Source organism: Lepidochelys olivacea (assembly GCF_965140295.1).
Source record: "Lepidochelys olivacea isolate rLepOli2 genome assembly, chromosome: 6".
Taxonomy (NCBI): domain Eukaryota; kingdom Metazoa; phylum Chordata; order Testudines; family Cheloniidae; genus Lepidochelys; species Lepidochelys olivacea.
The window spans coordinates 121146577-121162022 of NC_140416.1; the positions used below are offsets into that span (position 1 = coordinate 121146577).

General features: G+C 56.4%; 1 protein-coding gene and 1 long non-coding RNA gene across 2 annotated transcripts; both read left to right on the top strand.

Moving 5' to 3' along the window:
• The first annotated feature begins 2419 nt into the window (after positions 1–2419).
• On the top strand, positions 2420–7476 carry LOC311522787. The gene is made up of 3 exons (XR_014712183.1): positions 2420–2669; positions 6536–6654; positions 7371–7476. It is a non-coding gene; the product is annotated as an uncharacterized lncRNA (long non-coding RNA).
• A 936-nt stretch (positions 7477–8412) lies between these two features.
• On the top strand, positions 8413–11637 carry BMP4 (bone morphogenetic protein 4). The gene is made up of 3 exons (XM_084630349.1): positions 8413–8600; positions 9325–9701; positions 10645–11637. Exons 2-3 carry the CDS (start codon positions 9332–9334, stop codon positions 11478–11480), a joined length of 1206 nt encoding a protein of 401 aa, XP_084486475.1. The 5' UTR covers positions 8413–8600; positions 9325–9331; the 3' UTR covers positions 11481–11637.
• The last annotated feature ends 3809 nt before the right edge of the window (positions 11638–15446 follow it).

Below are 15446 nucleotides of genomic sequence, written 5' to 3' on the forward strand. Positions count from 1 at the left end.
CCACAACTCCAACAGATGTCAAATCAGGCCACTTATGCCTAAAAACCACACAAGTATTAAGGGCTGGGATTTTATCAGAAAGGAGTCCTGAGCGAATCCATGATCATGAGGGCAAAGGATCATTTTTGTCTTTTGGATTCTTCTACAGATTGAAAAAAGAAAGGAGACAAAGGTCCTCAACTGGTGGCCTCTGCAGGCAGCAATGAAATCGTTGGTAGCATGCAGCATCACACCGAATCTAAGTCCATAGTCAGCTCTCAGTGTTGTCAGGCAGTGCATTTGTCCAGGGTCGGGGTGTGTATTGGTGGGATTTCATCTCTTTTCCCTTTGGCATTGTTTGCAGACTGCAACCCTAAAGATCTCAGTCTGTACGTGCTCCGCTCCAAACAAGGCCATCAGTCTTGCTATGCAGTGCGTCCATGTGCAGGTGCCCCTCAGAAGGCAGTTCATTGAGGTCAGAGAGGAAAATACTGTCTGCAGAATCTCCAGCACAATTAAGGCTGAAATTCCAGACAGGAACCTCATTCAAATATGCGAGACTTGAACCCCTCTGAAGTTTGTGTGCAATTTGTATGGCTTAGATGAAGCAGCTCCTGTTTTAGATTTGGTGGATCATTAAAGTACACAAGGTAGCTGTGACTCTGAATTAAGCAATGTTTGCTTTCCTGACCTTCCTAACTTTTATTTTTAGCTGCATTTTGACATTCTCTGTTTCAGGTTGACTGTATATCACACTTTGCTCCTTAGGAAGCGTGGGCCAGAGTCATCCCTTGTGTAACTCCATTGCCTTCAGGGGGTGCTACAGCAGGGATGAATTTTGCCTCCAGAGGTGTAAGGAAATACAATCTCTGTAGGAATATATTTCAGTCCCGTAAGTAAATGGTACACTATTTCCATCAATGGTTATTTCTGTTGTGGTTTGGGACTTATGTATTTACATCTTAGGGAATAAATGCTAAGTTAAACAGCACAGGTTTCCTCTATGACTAACTCTTTTTAATAACCAATAAGCCACTGAAACACCCCCTGACTTTCACAAGTTTTAGAGACAAGAATCTAAACCACACCATCCTCTACTGGATTTCTGTCCCTGACTGTCCCCTTACAGAGGCATGGTTTATCTGAGGGGCATAAGCGAAATGCTTTGATTTCGCTTTAAAAGGCCAGTTCACTTGCAAAAGATACTAGGAGCTATGTAAAGAGATTAAACTGCTTAGGCTGACAAATGTTTTCACTAAACATGGATCTTGTGTGTTAGTTATTTAAAATCTGAGTTGGCTATTTGGACAAGCAGGATAAAATTCGTTCATTGTAGATTTGTTTGCTTGTACCACAGAAGCTGAGAGTCAGTTTATTTTACAAATCCAGAGGCCCGGTTTAAAAGCAGAATTATATAGGCACTCGACTAGCCTTTGTTTATAGACTGGAACATTTTCAATGAAAATGTTATTTAACTTTAATGAGATGCACAGTAGCTACTTTTCAAATGGTTTCCCCCTGCTACGAGTAATGTGCAGTATAACACATTTCAAAGGGTTAGGGTGATATTTTACCAGCTTTGATGGGTTCCAAGATCAAATACTCTGCCAAAAAGATGTTTCTTTTAAGTATATAGTGGCTTAGGAATAAAGCAGGGGTATTTCAATGTAAGCACTGCCCTTTGTCCACACACGTACTTTCAGTGGTGTCAGTAGACATTTGTAATGCATGGGCCATGAATGAGCTCCAGAAAATGGAATAAATAATAATAAAAAATAAAATAAAAAAGCAACGTTATCCTAGTCCTTTAGTGTTACTGCAGCTATGGTATGTAACATCACATCCTCAGCTCCGACTCCATAAATACGTGGGGCACAATGACGTGGGGGTTTCTTGGATGTGTTGACTTACGGTCGCCATTTCTGTGTTTGTTTCAGGTTGTGTTATCTTATTAAACGTAGGTGGTCCTGTAGCACGGAAGGCCAAAGTCCTCCTAGGTGGCTGAAACCGTAGGTTCAGGTCCTGGACCTCTAGGCAGCAAATTTCCCACTGCCGTCAATGCAAGGTATTGATGTGTGAAAAGGCTGACTGAAACTGTGCCAAGCAACATCTGCAATGCAAGAGATCAGTACGACAACACTAGAGTCAGTTTCCGGGCTAACTGCAAGTAACAGGATGAAAGAACCTTGAGATGAAATCATCCATGGCCACTTCTCTGGCTATAGCTCTGTCTCTTTCAGCTTTAGACCTTTGGATAGAACTGGATAGCGCACAGGGTGACCAGAAGTCCTGATTTTATAAGGACAGTCCCAATATTTGGGGCTTTGTCTTATATAGGCGCCTATTACCCCTCCACCCCCTTCCCGATTTTTCACACTTGCTGTCTGGTCACCCTATTAGCACATGTTTCTCGACACAAAGCCAGGGCTTGATGGTATCGCTGAATTATGATCATGGGACAATGTCTGAAAGATCGGAGCTGGTGGCGTGCCCGTTGTTTCTGATGTGGCGGTCCAGTCTGCTTTTTCTCTCGGTAGGTGGAAGTCCCTTCGCTAAGGGAGACTTGTGCCTGGTTGACACTTATGGCTTCCTATGGAGAGCAGGCAGTACTCATGCTGCAACGAAAGGCGCCAGCCGCAGGACGCTACGCTGCTAAAACTAGCCACGTGGACATGGGACGCACTGCTTGGGTGAGTAGGGAGCTGGGTAGGGTACAGACCCTAGGGTATGGGGCACTCTGCTAGCCTAAGGCGCGCCTCAGTGTCTACACTGCTCTTCAGACCCGCGCTGTCTGGGGGTGCGTGTCTGTACTCTACACACCCCCATCAGTGTAGACCTGCCATTCGAAAGCTACATCGTCCATCACCTGCTCTTACCAGGGGGTTCACTACCTCCAAGATGACTGGAGGGGAAGCCCTGTTACAAGTACAGCCAGGTCTGACCCAAAATCTCATATGTGAACTGCCTTGAAGTCCGGATCTGAATGGTGCAGCTGGCCTATGTCTGTGGTGAGCCAACACGCCCCCGGCCTGATCACAGTTGCCCCAACTTTTGTGCGGTAAATAAGCACCCCGGCTTTCACAATAAGCCAAAAGTCAAGCTAATCCTATTTCAAAACAAGGCCAAAACAAACCAATCCCTAAGAACCCAATTCTCAATGTGACTAGATCCCCCCAGCCTGCAGTCTGGGACTGAGGAGGGCCCGCTGAGCACCCCGACTCTCTCCTCACCTTGCCCCTGCTTGCCGGGAGCTGATAAAAAAAAAAAGAAGTAACAAGCTACAACCAGGGGTGGCAGGTTTGTAGAAATTTTGGTGGTGCCCAGAATCCGCCCCCGCCCAAACTCTGCCCCCCCCCAAACTCCCACCCCACCTGCCCAAGGCTCTGCAAGGGAGTTTGAGTAGGGGAGGAGGTCTGGGGTGCAGGCCCTAGACTGGGGCAGGGGATTGGGGTGTGGGGTGCAGGCTCTGGGAGGGTGTGCAGAGGGAGGGGATGCAGGGGTAAGGGCTGTGGGATGTGGCTGCAGATGAGGGGTTTGGGGTATGGGAGTGGCTCAGGGCAAGAGTACGGGTGTAGGGGGTGAGGGCTCTGTCTGGGGCTGGGAATGAGGGGTTTGGGGTGTGGGAGGGGCTCATGGTGAGAATAGGAGTGTGCGGGGTGAGGGCTCTGTCAGGGGCTGGGGGATTTGGGGTGTGGGAGGGGCTCAGGGCTAGGGCAGAGGGTTTGGGTGTGGGGGGATGAGGGCTCTGGCTGGGGCTGGAGATGAGGGGTTTGTGGTGTTGGAGGGGGCTCAGGGCTAAGGCAGAGGGTTGGAGTGCAGGGGGATGAGGGCTCTGGCTGGGACTGGGGATAAGGTGTTTGGGGTGTTGGAGGGGGCTCAGGGCTAAGGCAGAGGGTTGAGGGTGCGGTGGGGGGGGGTGAAAGCTCTGGCTGGGGGTGTGGGATCTGAGGTGGGGCAGGGCTGGGGATGAGTTTGGGGGGCAGGCAGGCTGCTCCAGGACAAGGGGCCAGAGAGGAGGACTCCCCCCAGCCCTTTCCCTGTCAGCAGCAGCGAGCTCTGGGGGAGGAGCCCCCCTTTCCCACCCTCCCAGCAGCACACTCACCCCCACCACTGTCACTGCATGTGTCCGAGGGCCCCTCTCAGGTCCAGGAATCTCCCTCGCCTCCCACGGGGTGGGTGCCGGGGGGTGCTGCGTGCACCTCCTCCCCTTCTGTTGCCCCTGACTGTAGCCTCACTGGGGGTGAGGGATGGGGCTGCCCCTTGTCCAGCGTGGGGCAGGAGCGGTGACTGTGGGCAGGGGGGCCCCCTGTGATGGTGGAGGGTCCCGCCGGAAAAGGGAAGAGTCAGAGGTGGAAGGGCAGGCCCTGGCACTCTGCCCTGGCAGTCGAGACAGAAGGGGGGGGCTAGGACCCTGTGGCAGCAGTTGCTGCAGGGAGGCAGCATGGAGCGGCAGGGAAGAGGCAGAAGTGGGATGCTCTGCTCTGGGGCTCCAGGAGGCGTGGGGCGGGGCAGCAAGAGGGGGCCGGGGGACACTCGGGGGAGGCATGGGGGGGTGGCAGGTGGGGCCGGGTCCCAAGGATTGGTGGAGCTGGGCTCCTGGGCTCTGAATATTGCTGGTGCTAAGGCACCACCTGGAGATATAACTTGCTGCCTGTGGGCTACAAGCCAAAAACTAGCCAACAAGCAACTCACAAGCCAATTAAGCCAGAAACAAGCCCAACGTCTGTGTTTTTTCTGTGGGTTTGGCGTGTCTGTCCCAGATCCCAGCCACCCACTCTTCAGGACAGTTTGGATCTGGGGTTGAACTCTGAGGGGTGGGTCCATCCCTCCTTGGAGCAGTCAGCTGGAGTGGTTACTGTGATCAGGGTAGTCTCTATGTACGGGTGTCTGAAGTGCACACCAATCAGCGGCAGGTCGTGGGTGCATCCTTTGGATTGCCACGGCATGTGGGCCGCTAGTCCAGCCTGGCCGTGGGGGGAGTGAGTGACACCCTCACAGCTGGCTGATGGGAGCTCCCAGGACTTGCGTGCAGTAGCCCAGTGACCTGGCTGGTGTGGGTTAGCCTGGTCCATGGAGGGGAAGGCAAAGTGGGAGGAAGGGATGTGGGAGAGGGAGGGGGAAAGGAAGAGAAGGAGGGGAGAGAGGACACTGACTTCTGAAGCTGGCTCTGGTGCATACCCAGGCAAAGTGGCTTTAGCAAGGCCCGAGGGTGCCACTGGCAGGTGACTGGGGTGTCCCCTCAGTGCTGGGATTAGCATTTAGTACAAGGGTGGGCAGACTTTTTGAGCTGAGGACCACATCTGGGTATGGAAATTGTATGGCGAGCCATGAATGCTCACAAAATGGGGGGTTGGGGCACGGGATGGGGTGAGGGCTTCGGCAGGGGGTGTGGGTTCTGGGGTGGGGCTGGCAAGGAGAGTTTGGGGATGCAGGAGGGTGCTCCAGTCTGGGACTGAGGGGTTCAGAGGGTGGGAGGAGAATCAGGGGCTTGGGGTACGGGAGGGGGTTGGGGTGCAGGCTCCAGACTGTGCTTATCTCAAGCAGTTCCCAGAAGCAGCGGCACGTCCTTCCTCTAGTTCCTATGTGGAGGCGGGGGCAGGCGGCTCTGCCCCATCTGCAGGCACTGCCCCTGCAGCTCCCATTGGCCCTGGCTTTTGGCCAATGGGAGCTGCGGGGGCAGTGTGCGGAGCTCCCTGGTTGTCCCTACACATAGGTGGAGGGGGTTGTGTGCCCCTGCTTCTGGGAGCCCTGCAGAGCCCTGGCATGCGCAGAGTGGGGCAAGCCCCCAACCCCGCTCCCCAGCTGGAGCTTGAGGGACGGATTAAAATGTCTGAAGGGCCAGATATGGTCCCCGGGCTGTAGTTTGCCCACCTCCGATTTAGTACCTCCCCAGATTGCTGGTGTGCCCCCCTGGTTCCCGCACCCTCCAGCAGAGCGTGCCAAGGATCAGACTAGTGCATGGACCTGTGGTGAGAGATTGGGGCGGCACCATCCCTGTCCTGTCACACCCAAGGGCACTGCTCCCCCGCACACCTGACTCTGGGCTGGGGGTAACCAGGCCACTTTCCCCATCTGGTGGGGAGCAGGGAGAGAGACCAGATCTTGAACCATCCCAGTTGCGGCCGCTTTTCATTCCCAAACTCTGCCGCCTCTAGGGCGGGGGAGGCGGTTCCCCAGGTTCCCTTTCAAAGGCAGTGTCATGAGTGATCCTTGGGGGTGTCCAATATCAGCATAGTTAGACTCATCTTTGTGCGCCCCCCAGCCCGCATATTCCTTGGGGTGATCACCCCCCCCCTCCCCCAGGCCCGTTCTTTGGTTCTCGCCCGGCGAGCGCAGGTTACACCTGGTTCCAGGTGTTCGCCGAGGGTGCTGTGCGCTTGGCTACACCCGGCAGGATTTCCGAGGCTTTCAGATGTGATGCTCCCGGTGCGGGGAGGAGACGGACGGGCAGAGAGAGTAAAAAGCACGTGCGGCGAGAAAGGGGAGTGGAAAAATCTCTCTTTGTGCGTCTTGATTTCGGGTGATTCTGTTCCAATCCGCTTTGGTTTGATCTTAGACACCTGCCCAGTTCTGACACAGAGGAGCGTGGTTCGAAGAGGATTCGGAGTGCCGCCTGGCTCCGCTGCCTGAGATCGCGGCGGCTGGGGGGGGGGGGGCATTTTTCCCTCCCCGCAGGTAACAATTTCTACAAGTACAATCCTGGGCTTCAAGGGACGGGCCAGACCCAGCCGTCCCCCATCTGGACCATCTGAAATCTCATTATTCACACTTCTTAGAGTCTCCTCTAAACTCTTTGTTTTCAATCGCATGTCACTGAGGAGCCTGCCTTCCAGACTTGGAGGAAGCGGAGGATTTACCTGCTTTCCTTCAATCGCGGAGTTACTTCGGAATAAACCCCCTCACTCCTGCATTTTAAAATGTCAGAGTTTCATTTTTAAAACCCATCAAGCCCTGAACGAGGGCACCTATAACGCTCTTGCACCTGCAGTCCCCAGGGAGATCGCTCCTTTAAATAGCCCTTTATCTTTTCAGGGCAGCGCTGAGCCGGGATTGCTGGGTGAATCGGCTCTATTGCCTGTCCAAAAAGATTTTTTTTTTTGTATTGCTCCTTTAGCGAGTTCACAAAAGCGACCCAAGGGGCAAGTGAAATATCCAAGGTGAAGTGGGGCGGTGGGCGAGAGAGGACAGAATCAGCAGCTAGGATGGGTTTGGTCCCAGGCTCAGATGGGTGGGGACCTCTCTCTGCCTTGGCGTGGACTAGCTGGGATCTGTGGCTCTCCTTGATGAACTAATGGCTGAGCTTGGCCCTGCTTCACAGGCGTTGGGTCTGAGAGCGCTGGGAAAGGTGTTGGCCTGTTTTTGCCTTGACACTGTGTAATGTTTTTGAATAGGCCCTTTCCGATGACAGACTCATGCTTCCAGCGTCCCTACACGCCTGTAAATTATTTGAGCTGTTGAGATGTAAGGTTCTTGGAAGGAACTTGCCGAAGCCCGCATGTAGCGGTAAGAATTAACTTAACACCCTCCTGCAAACCCAGGGGTGGGGGAGGACCTGATCCCAAAGGCTATTTCATATTTGACTTGCTCCTAGAAGCTAAGACGACTTTCCCAGTGCCCCCCTCATGGGAAGCTCCATGTTAGGGAAAGCTTAGTGAGTTTTCTTCTGTTTTATGGCGCTGATGAAATTGACCATGCCTTGGGTTTTATTAGTTGTGTTTTTAAACTCAGATGGGAGCTCTAATCCCAGCAAAACAGGCCTCTGCCCTATTGGCAAATCCTTCCCTTGGTTTGTTAAGAACATCGGGATTTGACTGACCCCCACCCCTCCATCTAACCTAATGCTGGCAAGATTTCTTGCAGGCTAGGGAAGGGTTGAGCCCCTCCATGCGTTTGGTCCTCTTGCTAGGGTTATTTTGTAAGGCTTGGGGAAATGTGCGCTCAGTGGATGGGGGTTACTTTTCTATAGGGGGAGACCTGCTGGGAAAAACCGATGGCGCCTGGGTGTCACTCACAGGCTGCATGACACAAGCGCAGCCTTCTGCAAAGGATGCAAAGGGTGGCAGCAGGCCTGCAGGGGAGGAGGGGCTGGGCTGGCCTGGGGGGAGTGGGGATGTTGTGGGGTCAGGGTGGGGCTGGGAGGGCAGTTGCTGGAGCACTGCGGTTCTAGACGCACAAGGTCGGTGCAAGGGAAAGGGGGGTCTCCAGTGGGAGCAGGATCGGGCTTTAAACTGAAGTCACCCTCAACCCCCACCCATGGGATTTCACTAGTGCCAGGATCAGGGCAGCCACTGCCCCTTGGCAAGAGGAGGTTTCTCTTGCCAGGAGATTGACAGGGGCGGAGGGGCGGGACATCCCTTTTGGAGCCCAGTGGGCGGTGCCTGGCTGTGACGGACAAGCGGGGCGAGGAGTGACTGGGGGCCACGTGACTCTCATGGGCTGGAAGAAAAACAGAGCCAGTCCGCTTTGGAGGCTCATTGGATTCAAATATTCATTTTCGGAGCCGCTCCGCAGTCCCAGCCCCGGCAGCCAAGCGCCTCCGAGCCCCTGAGCTTTTCCACCCGTTTGTTCCAGATTGGCTGGCAAGAATCATGGACTGTTTTTACATGCCTTGTTTGCTGTCAGTGAGTAGCCCCTTCTCCTTCTCCTCCTGCTCCTGGGCTTGGAAGTGGTGTAAACGTCTCTCGCTGCTCTCCCCTCGCTCCCGGGGTTGACCCCTCGCGGACTGTAACGCGCAAGCCCCCTCCCAGGCGCGTCTGCTAACAGATCGGGGACTTTTCAAACTCTCCTTCTCTCTGTCTTACCTTTGCAGTGACCCTAGATTCAAGTCACTTCCCCCCCCCCCGCGGCATGTCTCGTTTCTCAAAACCCCTTGAAGGCCGCGGCGAAGCTGCAGCCTCACTTCAAAGGGACAGCGCCAGCAAAATAATAAAAGGGGCCAAGTCACTTTTTGTTTCCCTCTGCCCTGTGATCCAGGCTCGTGGAGACCCCCCCCCCCGGCCCCCCGATCAGCTGCACTCCAGCGATCCGTCGGGTCGGGGAGGAGGCGAGAGGAGAAATTCTATCTAAGCCCAATGTTCACTGTTTATTCTTGAAAGAAGTTAGGCGGAGATCCCTGCGAAGATAGCAGGGACCGAGCAGATGAGCCGGGTAGCGGCTATCTGATTGTGGGGGCTCTTCGGCTGTAAACAAGTTCGAGCGAGTCCATTACAGGCGATTCCTTCGCCTTTGAGACGCGTTTGCCGCTCGCAGCCGCTGCTGGCTCGGGTTTTGGGGGGGTGGGGTGGGGTGGCTGTTTTTAATCTTGACCCTCCTTGTTTGTTGTTGCGTTTTTTTTGGAAACCCCAGAGACACCATGATTCCTGGTAACCGAATGCTGATGGTCATTCTGTTATGCCAAGTTCTGCTAGGAGGTACTAACCATGCCAGTTTGATACCCGAGACGGGGAGGAAGAAAGTTGCAGAACTCCAGGCGCAAGCAGGATCTGGACGCCGCTCTGGGCAAAGCCATGAACTCTTGCGGGGTTTCGAGGCGAGTTTGCTGCAGATGTTCGGGCTCCGAAGGCGGCCCCAGCCCAGCAAAGCAGCCGTCGTCCCCGCGTACATGCTGGACCTCTACCGGCTGCAGTCCGGGGAAGAGGAGGAAAGCCTGCAGGACATCAGCCTGCGGTACCCCGAGAGATCGACTAGCCGGGCCAACACCGTGAGGAGTTTCCACCATGAAGGTCAGTGCTGCAGCCCTGGGGTGGGGGCGTCGGGAAGCGGTCGGGATTTGGATCGGCTGAAGGCGGACTCCCCCCGGCCCGCTGGTCTGGGCTAGTCCCGCGGCTGCGTTTTCCAGCATCCTGCGCGGAGATTGAAATTGACCCGTTGGTGTGAAGGGCTGCTTTGCTTCCTCCCGTCACTCTGGGTTTCGACTCGTGTCACCCCCTCCGAGCTCCCACGGAATTCACTCCGGATTCAACTCCGGAGTAACCGAGATCCCCCCCATCGCGTCCCGTGTGTGTTTGTTTTGAGATATCAAAGCGATCGCTGCCTGCTTGGGCTCTTTTTTTTTTTAAAAAAGAAAGAAAATAAAAAACCTCCTTGAATTTAATACCGACAACAGCGTGTTTGTGAGGTTCGTTCAATAGGGCCTTGTAATCTGATCCAAATGTTTCGTAGCGGATGTTTCTTTTCCAAAGTCAAGCGGAGCTATTAATCCACCGGCATCATTGCTGTGTCGGAATTTATCCCCCCCCCCCGGTTATGGGATCAACAAGGCACGGCTCTGTGTTTCCCAATCGCTGGGCACAGTTTGTGAGCAAGATCCTTCGGGGGGAGGCGGGGGGGAGGGGGAAGGACAAGTGTTTTAAAGAAACTTGGTTTTAAAACACCCCCGTCTGTAAATCCGTATGAATAGGGCCCGGCGGTGGGGAAGCGGGATTCCGGGGCAGGAGCTGGTTAGGCGTGGAAATGATGCGTTGGCGAGCAGGGGGGAGGAGGGGGGAATGTTGCTACTTTGCATTTTGGAGGGCTGAGCTCTCTCCGTGCGGGGCTAGGGACAGGTGAAGCAGCGTGGCCGGGAGGGAGGAGCCGTGTGCCCTGACTCACCTGGCCTTGTGTCTCGGCTCCCCCAAACGTTCACACGCTCTGTTTTTACCCCCCCCCCCACCCCGCTCCTTGCAGAACATCTGGAGACCCTCCCCGGGCCCAGCGACACCCCCCGCTTTCGCTTCCTCTTCAACCTCAGCAGCGTGCCGGAGAACGAGGTGATCACCTCGGCCGAGCTGCGGCTGTACCGGGAGCAGCTGGAAGCGCAGAGCCCCGCGTGGGAACGGGGCTCGCACCGGATCAACATCTACGAAGTGATGAAGCCGCTGCCGGCCCGCGGGCAGGTGATCACCCGGCTGCTGGACACGCGGCTGGTGCATCACAACGTGTCCCGGTGGGAGAGCTTCGACGTGAGCCCCGCCGTCCTCCGCTGGACCCAGGACAAGCAGCCCAACCACGGGCTGGCGGTGGAGGTGACCGCGCTGCAGCCGGCCCGGCCGGGGAGCCACGTCAGGATTAGCCGATCTTTACCTCAAGGAGACGGGGACTGGGCCCAGCTGAGGCCGCTGCTGGTCACTTTCAGCCACGACGGCAGGGGCCACGCACTGACCCGCCGGGCCCGCCGCAGCGCCAAGCACCCGCGGCCCCGCAAGAACAAAAAAAACTGCCGCCGCCATGCGCTCTACGTGGATTTCAGCGACGTGGGCTGGAACGACTGGATCGTGGCCCCCCCGGGCTACCAGGCCTTTTACTGCCACGGGGACTGCCCCTTCCCCTTGGCCGACCACCTCAACTCCACCAACCACGCCATCGTGCAAACCCTGGTGAACTCCGTGAACGCCAGCATCCCCAAGGCCTGCTGCGTGCCCACGGAGCTCAGCGCCATCTCCATGCTGTACCTGGACGAGTACGACAAAGTGGTCCTGAAAAACTACCAGGAGATGGTGGTGGAGGGGTGCGGGTGCCGTTAACCCCCCCTTTCCCCTCCCCAGGACTGCGTGTTCCCGCTGGACCCTGATCTTAAACTAAACGTTCACCTTGACCTTATTTATGACTTTATGTGCAAATGGTTTGACAATAATGATCCTATATTTTGACAAAATATATTTATAACGACATATTAAAAGAAAAAACGACAGCGAGTCATTATTTGAAAGGTAAAGGCACCGTGGGCCTGGCGCCTTAGGGGGGACAGGCTGGGGCGGGGCTCGGAGCAGGAGCCTGGCTCCTTCCCATTGAAAATGATCTTTATTTAAGTATATAGAGATAGATATAGTCTCTCTCTGGTGATTGGCAGCGTGGGGGTGCGGGGAAAGCCTGGGAACTCGGGCTTGTCAGGCAGGCCCAGCCCCGGGGAGTGACACTTGCCTTGCTAACCTGTTGGAAGCGTTTGCAAAAAAAAAATGCATGTGAAAAGCGGGGCCGAGTTACCCGGGGGGTTATGCTAAACCGGCGGGGATTGTGATCCCTTCGTTGCCCCCGCGTTCAAAGCGATTCGAGGTTTTGTTTGGGGGGGGGGGGGGGCGGAAGGAAAAGGGGGAGGGGAGGCGGTGCTGGAGACTGCTTTCTTGGAAGGTCTGCATGAGCCTTTGAAGACCCGCTTGCGCTGCCCCGGCCCTCCAAAACCTCGGACGCGGTTCCCCCTGGGCTCTGCTGATCCCCACCTGCGGCTGTTCCTGCAGCAGGGAAGGGGAGGGGATGCGCGTAAAACTCAAGCACCCTCTCGCTTTCAAGAGCCCAGCGAGGCCCCGTCGCCGGAGTGCAGGCGCTGGGCTGGAGGGGAGGTGTTTCTAGGGCGGCTCTCGCTTTGACTCCCGGGGATTTCCCCCTCCCCGCCCCCGCCGTCACCTGGCTCCGGCGGGGTTTTCTTGGCAAGCTGGGTTCAGTCTGCAGCCGGCTGAGCGCTGGGTGCGGGGCGGGGCGGGCGGCGCGAGCTGGGGCCGTATCCCCAGGGAAAGGGACCGGGGGAGGCACGGGGCGCTTTTGTTCTCCAGCCCGCCGAAGCGGGCAGCGGGGTGGAAAGCGACCAGCCCAGCCGTAGCCAGGCTGCCAAGCCCTCCGCTCCCCGGAGAGGGCAGGTGGAGAGGCCAGATCAGAGCCGCGAGCAGGCCAGGGCGATCGCGCTGGAAAACGCCCCGCGAAGAGGGACTTTACCCCCCCGGGGCCCCCTTTTGCTTTCATCGTCTGGGTCTAGCAGGGGCCGATCCGGAGCGATCGGGCTCTGCCCCCCCCCCCCCCGCCTGCCGGCGGTGCCCGCTTCCCACCAGCGCCTGGGACTTGAACTAATCCCCCCAGCCCCGGCCAGGCGCGGGTCCCACTCGCTGCTCACTCAGCTGCTCCCGCTCCCCCAAGCCTCGCTGGCGGCTTGTCAGGACCGGATAACGCGGCTTGTTTGTGCAGCCAGCTCTGGGGGCTGGGGAATTTACCGTGAAATCCTGCGAATTGCATTTACCTCGTTAACGGCCCAGCCCTTTGGGCTGCGTGGAAAACAAAGGCCAGCGCCTCCCTTAACCCTTGCAAGCCTGCTCGCCCCTCGGGCCAGCCCCGGGAGGAAGGGGGAGAGGGGGGGGCACGGGGGTTTATTCTGTTTGCGTGTGAGAGGTTCAGCACCGCCCCGGACTCACACCCCGGGATCTGAGAGCCCCCAGGGCTCGCAGCGGGAGGCCCGGGACTAGCTCATCCAGATGCTTTGCACCTTCTCTCCCCCACCAAGTCATCCGCTGCCAGCGCGCAGAGGCACCGCTGCCGCGATCGCGGGGAGCTGGGGCGGTGGGCCCGCTGGGTTGCTCACACCGACCCCTGACCCCCAGGCAGCCCGATTGCCTCTGCCCCCAGCCCGCACCCGTCGCTCCTTGTTACCGGCCAACAGCCCCGGGCAGGTTCAACCCGCCCCCCCGGGTCCTGCAGCGTCTTTCCCCGCTAGCCAGCCTGGCCCGGCCCCCTGCAGCCCCAACAGGGAGACACGGAGCCCAGCAGCCCGATTTGCTGCAGTGGCTGGACTGACTCCCGCAGGGGAGCTCCCCGGGGCTGTGTGGCTGCGAGCCAGGGCGCGGCGCTGGGCTCCAGGAGGCTCTCTTGGGTCGCCCCCTCCCTCATTCCTGTCCTGAGCCGGGAGATCTCTGGCCCGGGGCGGCGGCGACCTGCTGCCTGCCCTTTGATGGCTGCGGCGGAGCAGGCAGGGCCCTGCCCAAGAAAGAATTTCATCTGCAAGTGGCCGGAGCTCCGGGGGGGAAGCGCCTCGCAGCGGGGCGACAGGGCAGTTCCAGCCCCCCCGATCTGTGCCGCTGGGCTGGAGGGAGAAAACCCCGGCTGGGGCGGCCCCCCCCCCCGGGGCGAAGGCCTCCGGAGCCGGCGGAGTTTCTCCGGTCCCCGGCCCAGGAGCAGCGACAAACCCAGCTTGGCAAGAAAGAGCTTCGGAGGGGGAGGGGAGGTGGGTGTTGCGCTGATTTAAAAATTCCCTGCCAGAGGTGGGGTGTTTTTTTTTTTAATGCCTTTTTAGGCCCACACCTATCCACCTGCTTAAGCTCGCTGGGGCCAGTTGTCCTGGGAGGATGGCCGGCGAGGGGAATGCTCCCCCTAGTACAGCTAAGCAGAGCCCTGTGTTTGCAGCATGGGGAGGGGACTGAGGTGAGGAACCTGGTCAGGGTTATAAAAACCAGTCTGCCCCCGCCTGCCTGTTGCTGTTTTGCATTGGACTGGCACAAAGTAGGGCTTAGGGGCTGCACAGAATGGTGCACACAGGTGGCCCACAGGTGGCCAGCCCTCCCAGGGACGCTGCTGTAGTAAAGCGCACAATTAAGCACCCAGCTTGTTATGCCTTTTGCAGCCCCCTATTTCGGGTGGGTTTCCCTTGGCCTCTCTCCGGCCCTAGCCCAGCCCTGCAATGGTTGGGCTGCAAAACCTTCAAGGCCACGTTTGACCCACGCACGGTTATAATAAGCAATGGTCAAATAGCCAAGGAGCGTTTTTACACTTACTGCACAACTGCTTTGACTGTGTTATAAACACTTAGCGGATTTTAATGCATAATATGTGGGGGAATGCCAGTATCTATCTATCTGTCTGACAAGGCGGGTGAGGTAATTTCTTTCATTGGACCGACTTCTGTTGGCGAGAGAGAGCGAGACAAGCTTTCCAGCTTCCGCAAGTGCTCTTTCGGTCTGGCAGGAGCTCTGTGGGGCTTGAAAGCTTGTCCCGCTCACCAACAGAAGTTGGTCCAATAAGAGATATCACTTCACCCGCCTTGTCTCTCTCATATCCTGGGACCACCAGGGCTACAATAGCACGACATGTGTGGATAGACACCGGAAAGCAATCCAGCAATCCAAAATTGCGTCCAAAGATAGCGGGGATCCTGAAAAAAGACTGCAGGCCGAGGGCCTATGTCAGCGTAAGATATTTCAGACCCGCCTTGTACCACTGACCCCAGTGGAAATGTCATTCATGTCAAGTGCGGTACGGGTGCCCTTGCTGGTGATCAGAACAACGTTAGCTGGCTAAAGGACACTGGGGGGTTGTGAATTACACTCGGCTGCAGGGAGGCCCAGGTTTTTAAGAGGAATTTAAATGGAAGATTATTTTAGGTGCATGTTTTGCACAACACAAATGGGTTTCGATCCTGCTCTCCTTGAAGTTAGTGCAGAGGCTTGTGCTGAGTGCTGCCTGCCATAGACATGCTGCTTTAGCTTTGTCTTGGCTAATTAACAATAGACACTAACCTTGCTCACATCGGTTGCGAGATGCTGGAGCACTGTATGGGCCTTAAGCACTTACTCAGTGTTAGCTTGCTTTGCAAGTGTAACGGTTTTCTTAGGTATCTGTTGTGCGCCTGTCATAAAGCCCACCGATCTGGGGTGTGTTTTCTGCAGATCTGACTGACTTCATAGCGATTGAATGCTTTCTTTATGATGGCTAGCAGACCAATGCCTCGACTTTGA